Raw genomic sequence first — 10827 nt, 5'->3', positions numbered from 1 at the left:
CAGAGATGATAACACCCTGTTCATCAAGTCTCTTCCAGCTAAAGTTTAACAACAATATTGCAATCTGAATAAATGCTATTTACAGTTAAATAAAATAGGGCTAATGTTTGGGCAGAATTCGTGAATAAGCAAGTCTCATGAAACCATTCAAAAACTGCCCATACAAAACAAACTATAGTATAAAGATACATAAGTACCTTCACCATACAGGCAGTCCTATTATCGGCAGCGGCTCTGTTCCCAACGGCGTGACAATAACCGAAAATCGCCGATAACAGTACCAATCCTTGGTTATCGGCAACGATAATCGAGGATCAGCACCAAAAATTCAGTAATCGTTGTTGCTAAACAAGCGTCATACAACCTGATCGCTGATAACCAAGGACTGCCTGTATACATATACATAGCAAGGTAAACTAAAACAAAAAAATAAACTATTGTAAAGTTCGATTTATTGAAGGTAGTACCTTGCTGTACGTGGGTCACGGCACATGACAGAAATATACAAGAGCGTAACATATCCATACATTAAGTATTAAGAACTTTATAATAATCGGTAGTAATGTAACAGACGCTGATTTATTAAGGTACTGTTTCTTTTTTGACAAAGTTGACTGATTACATTTCTTCTTCCATTGTACTGGTGTGTTCATTTACCTAAAAATACTGCATGATCACAACACAACTTACATTCATGGTGACCAACTGAACATAAAGGCAGTACTTACACAAGTATTCAGACCTAAGAACACCTCAAGGTTCATAAAACTTATAAAATTGGCTTCATAATGCCCTCAAGACAAAAACTTCTCTTACAAATAAAAAAAAATCTTACAGCTATAAAATGGAAGGGGTTTGAAATTTTTAGTCTGCTTCAGGATTTCCCTCTTCTTCGTCATTTGTTGAAGAATGCCACGTCAATCGTTCTTCATAAAATTTTATAACAACCTGAGGGCACCGAACATTAGCTTGTCTGGCTGGAACAAGGTCTGCTTCATCCGTTCCCCGCCTGTGAAATAAAAAGAAAATATATGTTTCCATAAAAGACTTTTGAAAAGTTAAAGATCTCGCAAAACATTCCCTTGTCTTGGTATTACTCAAGTACTCCTTGTTAACTGAGGTAATTGTCATAAATGGCATTTTATCACACAGAACATCTGAATAACTTGGACACTTACCATTTCATTAAGAACATAAGTTCACCACTAGAATCTGTTGCGCCTATGATTTTTTCTGCTTCTAAACCTCTATCAAAACCTCTCGGTCGACTGTCCTCCTGTCAAAACAAAATACTACAGTGAAAAACATAAAGTGCACAGATAATGCTGCCTATGAGGGCTTGAAATATCCAAACCATGACATAAGCACACCTACAACTGTTCAGAACCTTTTTACAAAGAAACCCCAAAACCTTCAGCATCATCTTTAACAATGCACTGTCTAATTACTAGGACCAAAAAGTAATCTAATAAAAGCTGATGCAAAAAATAAATAAAAAATAAATAACACCAGGCTAACGTCAAGAATTTTGCCATTTCTAATCTATTTTCCTTGCCCTTAATCTCTATTTTCAAAATTTTACCCTTAACATTTATAAATGGGTTAAAATACCATTTTGTGTCCTGTAGTTTTGCTTTAATGATTATGATTCTCGCTATTTTTTTGTCCTTTACTTATTCAGCTGTGTGTTGCTCTATTAACCGTCTTACGCCTAAGCCCTAAAAACCAAAACGTCTCCCGTATGCCAAGGCGGGTTTGGAGTGAACGCAGAAGCGGAAAAAATAATTTTTTCAAAAAATCACAGCGCGCTTAGTTTTCAAGATTAAGAGTTCATTTTTGGCTCCTTTTTTTGTCATTGCCTGAAGTTTAGTATGCAACCATCAGAAATGGAAAAAAATATCATTATCATATATAAATAATGCGATATATGGTAGCAAAAAAAAAAAAATTCATACATAATTGTTTTCAAATCGAGCTGTGCGAAAAATGGTTAAAGCTAACGAGTTACTTTTTTTTTTTTTGTATTGTACACTAAATTGCAATCATTTTGATATATAACACATTGTAAAACGATCAAAGCAACACAGAAAAAATATTATCACAAAATTATGCATGAATTCGTAACAAGCGGACGTAAAAATTTTTTTTTTCAAAAATTCACCATAAATCTAAATATTGTTCTAGAGACTTCTAATTTGTTTCAAAATGAAGACTAACAATTGAATATTACGATACTGTAAGAGTTTTAGCTTAGAATTGCAGTTTTCGACCATTTCAGACGAGGTTAAGTTGACCAAATGTCAAAATTTTTATATATATTTATTTTATAACCAAATGTCGAAATTTTTATATATATCTTTTTATATGCAAATATTGCAAAAATGAGAAACCCTACAACCTTCAAATATTTTTTTTTGTATTCTTCATGAATTTGCGCACATTTTCATATATGAAACTTTTTAAAACGCCTAATATGAAAAGGAGCAAATATTAGGAGAATGCGATGTACGCATTTCGGAAATAAATCTAAATATTGTGCTAGACACTTTGAATTTGTTTCAAAATGAAGATAAATGACTGTATATTACTAGATTCTAAGAGTTTTAGCTTATATTTGCGTTTTTCAACTATTTCGGTAGAGTCAAGTTGACCGAACGTGGTTGTTTTTCTATTTATCATGATTTATATGCAAATATTTTGAAAAAGAGAAAAGCTACAACCTTCAATCATTTTTTTTTTTTTGTATTCTACATGACATTGCGTACATTTTCATATATAAAACTTTATGTAACGGCTAATTTTAAATGGTGCAAACATTACGACAATCGCACAAAAAAAATTCAGATTTTTTTCGGAAGAGTTACTGCGCGGACGTAAGGAAATTATTTTTTTTTTTCCCATAAATTCACCATTAATCAAAATATTGTGCTAGAGACTTCCAATTTGTTGCAAAATGAAGGTAAATGATTGAATATTTTACTAGAATATAAGAGTTTTAGCTTACAATTGTGTTTTCGACCATTTCGGTAGAGTCAAAGTTGACCGAAGGTCGAAATTTTTGCACTTATCGTTATTTATATGAAAATATTTCATAACTGATAAAAGCTGCAACAATGGGTTGTTTTTAGTTGTATTGTGCATGAAATTGCACACATTTCCATATATAAAACTTTATGTGACGGCAAATTTAAAATGGTACAAACATTAGGACAATCGCACGAAAAATTTTATCGGAAGTTACCGCACGGACGTAAGGAAAAAGTTTTTTCACCATAAATAAAAGTATTTGTTTGCTAGAGGACCCTCCAGTTTATGCAAAATGACGGCAAATTTAAAATGGTGCAAACATTAGGACAATCGCACAAAAAATCTTAACGGAAGTTACCGCACGGACGTAAGGAAAAAGTTTTTTCATAAATTCACCATAAATCGAAATATTGTGCTAGAGACCCCAATCCAGTTATTGCAAAATTGAAAAAGGCAAATGATTGAATATTACTAGAATATAAGAGTTTTAGCTTACAATTGCGTTTTTCGACCATTTCGGTAGTCAAAGTTGACCGAAGGTTGAAATTTTGGCACTTATCGTTATTTATATGAAAATATTTCAAAACTGATAAAAGCTACAATCATGAGTATTTTTTGTTGTACTCGACATGAAATTGCGCACATTTTCATATATAATACTCCATGTAACGGATAATTTAAAATGGTGCAAAAAGGATGTCAAAGTGACAAAATAATTTTCCGAGATGTGTCACTGATACTTTTTAGTGCGATAAGAAAGAAATTTGCGCTTGCGCGCCTGCGTAACGATTGTAAACAAAACAACGCCTTGATCCATGAACTCCCAGCATCCCACAAGGCGCGTGATTCAAAAGTTTTCGGCTGGTAGGCCTATAAGTATTTTTCCGCGAATTTAAAAAAAAACTTTTTTTGAGTCGACGTATAATACGTCCAATCGGCATACGGGAGACATTTTGACTAGACTTTTAATACGTCCAATCGGCGTAAGAGGGTTAATATGCTAAGCGCCATACTGCAATTTGACACTCTCCTGGCGCCATGACTTCACAACCCTCTCCTTCCCGGCTTGTTGCTGATAGCGATTAGGGGATGACGCTGGTCAGCTGTTTAGTCAAGTAAAAGGACAAGTGTGTAAACTATGAGAAACATGTGGCTCATAGGACAATTTATATACATTTTTGTTTCTCAAATGCCAAATAAGCCACCAGTGGCTCAAAGATAAACTGGACACTGGTGACTCAAGTGGTGACTCTTGTCACGTGACTTTCATATTGTATATTCTTTGTACACTGGTGGTACACGCTATAATAAAGCACAAATTGTTAACTTTATTTTACAAGGCATTTTATACATACATATTTAGATACATATTTGCAATAGAAATTTTTTTTACATTTTGGCTAATTATGTATTGATTTCTGGGTTGCAAAAATATAAAAAAATTATGTATATATATAATATAGACAAACCTTGGATTTTGTACGGCCTGGTTTTCATTGTCTCTCACTGATGAAATTTTGACTTGGGTTTCACACACATCCTCAGATATCCTACACCTGGAAATGCTCCTTCCAAGGCCCATCTTGTGACTAGGCCCTGCATCGAGCGGCCAAACAAAGCATTCTGCATTCTCTCATGACCCATCCTGCTTTTGTTTTTTTTTCTTTTGTGCTTATTTGTGCTTTTTTTATTCAAGTACAACTGCTAAATAAGCCACAATAGGGCCAGTGACTCACAAGCAGTAAAAAATGACGAGGGGAAGTAACCCCAGATAGGTCTTTGATACCTGAAGTCCTTCTGGAGGGGGAATTCCCCTTCCAAACAATAACCTCTCCTCCCCATCTTCCATACACTTAACAAGTCGAAATAAAGGTAGGGGAGATGTTAAATGTTTATTCATCCATTTCATTAGTCATTTATATTTATTTCTTATTCTTCTCTGTATGTAACGCTGTGTTTATTCTCTATAAAATGTATTTTTTGTTAATATTTTTCAGAGTCTGGAATTCATTGACTGGATTTACATTATTCCTTATGGTAATTATTGTTTCAGATTATCAGATTAATGTATAAATATTTACATAGTCAAATATATACACACACTTATATTTACACAAGTTTATACATATATATGTATACACATATAGTCAACAAGTATTCGTGAACTTTTCTGTGGAACCTTTCTTGAATTATTTCTGAAAAATGCGGGAATTCCTGAGTTTGATCTTTAGTATTGCAGTTTAAGACTAAGGCCCCACCGAATCCGCTCGCGGTTGGCGTCCAAACAACTGCTTCAAGGCGTTTTTGTGGCGTTTCGATCAACTGTCATAGTTCAAATACGAGTGGCCCCACACGGCGCAAGAGCGTGGGTAGCGTCAGGTGTGTTACCGGACTGGACGCACAAGGAACAAAACGATTTGTTTTAGCCACACTTGGACGTGCGTCTCGGAACTGGGGTCCACATGAAAGAAGAAATTGAGGTAGACCTACAACCACCTGCATTTGAACCACCTGCCCAACTTTGAGTTATAATCAATGTGATGATTTGTGGTTATAATAAAGGATTAAAGTAGTTTTTTTTATTATATTCTAATGGATATATTTATGTAAATACCTTTGTTTCAGAAGTTACTGTATCACACACAATCTACATATCTTAATTTTTGTACTAAATAAAATAAAGTGCAACTTTACAAATTTCGAAATCAGTAATCCTTCCTTCAGAGTTACTACAAGTTTTTTATGTTGATATTGATCTTCTGTAATTGGTATAAAATTTTGATCTTCGTGAATTAAGTCAAAGGTTTTCGGCAGCATCCGACAATATTAAAAAAACTTGTCTGGACACAGTCGTAACTTATGAAAGAAAGTGTTGCATATTCTCCACTCTTTCCTCGTACTCAATTTATGTCATGAATCCAGATTTCCCTACTGTTCAACGCCTCTAATTTGGTTGACAGCAACGAGTCAGAGCAAAACCTCGCGCGTTCCCTTCATACGGGAAGTGCTGCTGAAGTTTTAACTGTCCGTCTTGTAACCGTCACTCGTTTGTCTGGTTGGGACACTCACGCAGAAGACGGACACGCTCATAGACGGATGAGGCTGCTTTGGCAGTGTTGGACGCACGCGACAGATTCATAGGGGCCTCAGCCTAAATTTTAGGGGGGAATTTTAGGTTTTAAAGGTCATCTTATATGCAGAAATATACAGTATATGTAAAGCTCGTAGTATCCTGATGAAATCAAGTGAAAATATCAAATGCAACCTGTTGATTTTTTTATGCAATAATCATGCCCTCAGTGCCATTTACTCACAAAAAAACAAATTTCTTTCACAACAATACATATTTAAGGGATATTTTGACTTAAAAACACTTGGTATAACGTAAAATAATCCACAGAGTTGCACAATTATATTTTGTGCTTCTATCCCATGGAAAAACAAACAAATTGCAGTGTTGCAAAATCGAATGTATACATAAGTTTTGTCTTTTAAAATCAATAATTTTTAAGCAAATTTGGTATAAAAACATAGATTCAATGATATAGATTAAAATGTTATTATTCTGGCACGACTGAACAACCTATTCTCTTCATCATGTGAAGGGCTGTTGTTACAAAGACTTCAAATGGACATGCATACTGCCGCTAACTTATGTAAAAAAAACACCTGTATATTTTCTACACATTTTAAACATAAAAGCATGAAAACTTATAACAAAAAGCTGAAGTTTCATTAACTCATAAACGAGTTATAATTAGCTCCAAAATTAATAAAATATAACCATTTGAAGTCTTTGTAAATGCATTTTTTGGAACAGTGGCGAACAAGAATGAACACGAAAAAACATCCTCTGACAATGTGGAGGGCAGTTACAAAAGCTGCTTCAATAATTTGTATCATATTTAAGTACAAAAATAAATATACCCTTTACGTAATATATTTCCATACACATTTTTAACATAAAAGCATGAACATTTATAAAATCAACACAACATTTATAGAATCAAAACATCGATCGCTAAATTTGCACACTATATTTTCGGAAGAGCGGCAGGCAGCGGTGGACAAAAACAAACATGAAAAAACATCCTCTGATAACGTGGAGGGCAGTTTCAAAAGCTGCCTTTGTATCATATTTTTGTACAAAAGTAAAAATACCCTATACATAATACATTTTCATACACATATTAATCATAAAAGCATGAGCATTTATAAATTGACACATCGATCACTAAATTTGCACTTTAACTCAATATTTTTGGAAGAGCACAGGCGGCGGTACAGAACAGGGTCATGGGCATATAGTTTACCCTAATACTTATGTAATAACTCTCAATAAACATTTTTAATACCATTTGCATAACCTTTATGGTATGACGGGTACTTCGTTAGACAGAACGACGCTTGCTGCGCTGTTAACCGAAAATTTTGCCGTAAAAAATACCTTCTTTTTAATGAATATTTTTATACAACAGCTGTAAAACCGATTCGGTGCTAACTGATTGCGCAGCTAACCGCGAGCCACCTGAATATATACACAGGTAGTCCCTGGGTTACGGCGGTGTTGGCTTATGACGTTCCGAGGTTACGACACTTGTCAATAGACGTTATTTCCAGGGTTATGACGCATGTTCCAGGGTTACAACGCATATTCCAGGGTTACGACGCCTACAACGCTCATCTGGGAGATGAAATATGACACCAAAAATGCAAAATAATCAATATTTGAAGTTTTTTTTTTTTTATGAAAAATGCCATAAGAATGCAGTTTACATAGTTTTCAATGCACCCAAACCAAAGCATTTAAAAGTAAGGTTTTTCTTCTTAGGGATTTTTGACGATGTTCCAGCTTACGACGATTTTCGGCTTACGACGCGTCTCAAAGAACGGAACCCCCGTCGTAACCCGGGGACCACCTGTATATATATAATATATATATATATATATATATATGTATAATTATATATATATATATATATATATATATATAAATATACATTTACTGGTCAATTTTTACCAGTTACATATGTAATTGTAAGGCAACAATGCCCATTTAACTACTCAGATCTGAGTGCAAGAAGTATGAAGAAATTACAATATCTGGTAGTGGGAAACGAACTTGGGTTACCATAATCCAACAAGGTCATGTTGCTGACCTGACCATATACCTGTTGTTTTCAGACATGGTTATTAAGAGCTGGATACGATGAGGTCAAATTGCCTACCTGACCACAAGAAGGATAAAAGTTTATTACCTCTTATACATATTCCTGTCCTTTTCAGATACAGTAGAGCCTCAGTCCTTGACTGTACTACAACTCTAAATAATTGTATTTCAACTTTAAATTGAATAAATTTTGTATGAGCTCAAACAAAAACCTGGAATCCGATCCAATGAATCACATGATTTTTTGTAAACAAATGTGGTTCGGTCAGTCGTAGCTAGTTGGCGCTATTCCCATGCTCATTTAAAGCCTTCTCGTTTTGGTGCTATTGTTCTGAGCATGTAGTACTCCTCACTTAATGACGGAGTTCCATTCCAGCGACCAAGCCAATAAACTAACTCCTCGTTAAGAGCCTACATTCCCGAGTTAGCCTAATACTAAGTCAATACAGTACTAGACTTTTCTCAGAATCTGCACATTATTATTGGTGACGTCCATATCATATATTTGGTATTCCATAATTATCACTATTAGTTTCATTGTCATTTATTTTGGTATTTCCTTTGTTGTGATTGTAGAGGGTAGCAAGATGAAAAAAATAATGAATTTCGGTGACTACAGTGCATTTCAATGTCGCCTTCAAACCGTAAACAAAGCACACAGCCATCTATTGACGAAAGTGATCACTAAACTATTCGCTAAAGGGATTATCATTTTCTAGCATAGAAAAATATTTACTATGAAAGAGGCATTCGTGACAACCTTAAATCCTGCCGAGATTTTCAATGATAGGCTAACTGTTGAAGTGTTAATAATTGTGTCAATGGTTAACTACCGTCACAAATATTGACACTACAAAAACATCTTTAAGAATGGTAAAATCCCTAAGATATTCAAATGAATCACTAGTGATACAACTTCTGATACCGTAAACAAAGAAACTGTAATTACTGTGGATAATTACCATAATTTGACATCAGGTGAGTGAGCTCTCTTATTTACAGGTGTAGGATCTCTACCCGTAATTCTAAAACCAAAAAGCTCTAAAACAGAGAGAGAGAGAGAAGAGAGAGAGAGAGAAGAGAGAGAGAGAGAGAGAGAGAGAGAGAGAGATTCTACGATATTAGGCAACACTTCTTCCCCTCCCATAAATACAAACACTTCTTCCCCTCCCATAAATACATACTATATCTTTTCCAGAGAAGAGAGAAAGAGGGCTGAACAAGTATCTGTTGGGCTGTCTATCAATTCTTTTGCTGTGTGTGAGAAAGTTCTGAGCTTCTCTGGAGTTGAGAGAAGGTAGGGAAATGGATACTACAAAGAAAGATAAAGGGAAGAATTTCATTTGAAATTACAGTTATATTATTATTATTATTATTATTTGAAAACATTACTAAACACACAAATCTACCATAAAATTATCTCATCTCAGAAAGAGAGGTGTGTTATCCTTATGTAAGTGAAACGGAACGGTTATTTTTATCTCTTTAAAATACTACCACATACAAATTTTGTAATAAAAGTTATATTATTATTATGTGAGTTTAAAAGAGGGAGGGAGTGTGTGTGTTTATCTCTTTGTTCTCTAAGAAATGTAATTGTAATGTACATACACTTCTGACGCTTCCAGCAAAACAGGAGAGGGTTACCACTATGACATAAATATCTCTTGTGGCAAGAGAGAGAGAGAGAGAGAGAGAGAGAGAGAGAGAGAGAGAGAGAGAGAGAGAGAGAGAGAGAGAGAGAGAGAGAGAGAGTTATCCTTATCTAAAATAGGGAATGGATAGATTACTATATTTCTTTTAAATACTATCGCAAATGAATTTTGTAATCAGTTATAATTATTATTATATTTGAAAGTACTAATAAACATATAGTACATGTACTACATAAAATTATTAAAGTCAATTAATTATCAATATCAAAGACAGTACATACATATTCATTCAAAATAAAGTGGTACCTCGTTTGTCAAATATTTATGTCAAACTTTCAGTTTTTCGAACGAAATTTTCTAGAAAATTTTGTATCGTTCGTTGAAAAAATGCTCGTACTTCAAACTAACTGATTATCTAGTTTACTTGTATTCGACGGCCTACTGAGTCTCAACTATATTCGGCAAAATAACTAAAGTATAAAGCATAAATATAAAATTTAACTTTTAATATAACATTTATATAAAAAATGAATAAAATCGTACGTAACTGCGGTGACATCACACTTAGCTGACTTGAGACTGAATGAAGGAGCTTGATATGTTGAGGAGAGAAGGAGAAAGTTGAAATATTACTCTTATGTATATAAAAGCAATAACAATTCACATAAACAAGGGAATAAATTTAACGTAATGATAAAATATGAAAACTACCAAATGCAATACAAAAAGTCTTAATTGAGCCCGTGTTCAGTGCGCCGAGTGAGACTGTCTAGTTGAACAATACTAACAAAATATTAATGAAAGAACAAAGCTTTTCACAATAAAATTAACAAAATCATTAGTCATGGCAGTGATACACAGCTAACTTGAGGTAGAGGGAGGGGGCATTTATATTTATGAGGAATAATGAATGAATGATTTTAAGTTATCGTGCATTGTGGAATTGTTGAGGAGAGAAGAGACAGTAAAATCTTT

General features: G+C 34.1%; 1 protein-coding gene across 4 annotated transcripts in view; it reads right to left on the bottom strand.

Annotated features, from left to right (window-relative positions):
- Positions 1–430: 430 nt before the first annotated feature.
- The window catches only part of LOC135195673 (chromobox protein homolog 1-like), a 76114-nt gene continuing 65717 nt past the window's right edge, over positions 431–10827 (bottom strand). For all 4 annotated transcript variants that reach the window (XM_064222062.1, XM_064222061.1, XM_064222063.1 and 1 more), the window contains exons 4-5: positions 1179–1276; positions 431–1009 (exon numbers count right to left, since the gene is read on the bottom strand). In XM_064222062.1, the coding sequence (XP_064078132.1) occupies positions 865–1009; positions 1179–1276 (243 nt within the window). In that variant the 3' untranslated portion in view covers positions 431–864. The remainder of the gene's footprint in view (positions 1010–1178; positions 1277–10827) is intronic.

The sequence above is a fragment of the Macrobrachium nipponense genome, chromosome 16 (assembly GCF_015104395.2).
Source record: "Macrobrachium nipponense isolate FS-2020 chromosome 16, ASM1510439v2, whole genome shotgun sequence".
Taxonomy (NCBI): Eukaryota; Metazoa; Arthropoda; class Malacostraca; order Decapoda; family Palaemonidae; genus Macrobrachium; species Macrobrachium nipponense.
Note: the sequence above shows the minus strand (reverse complement) of the source record. Positions and strands in the feature narration are given on the sequence as shown.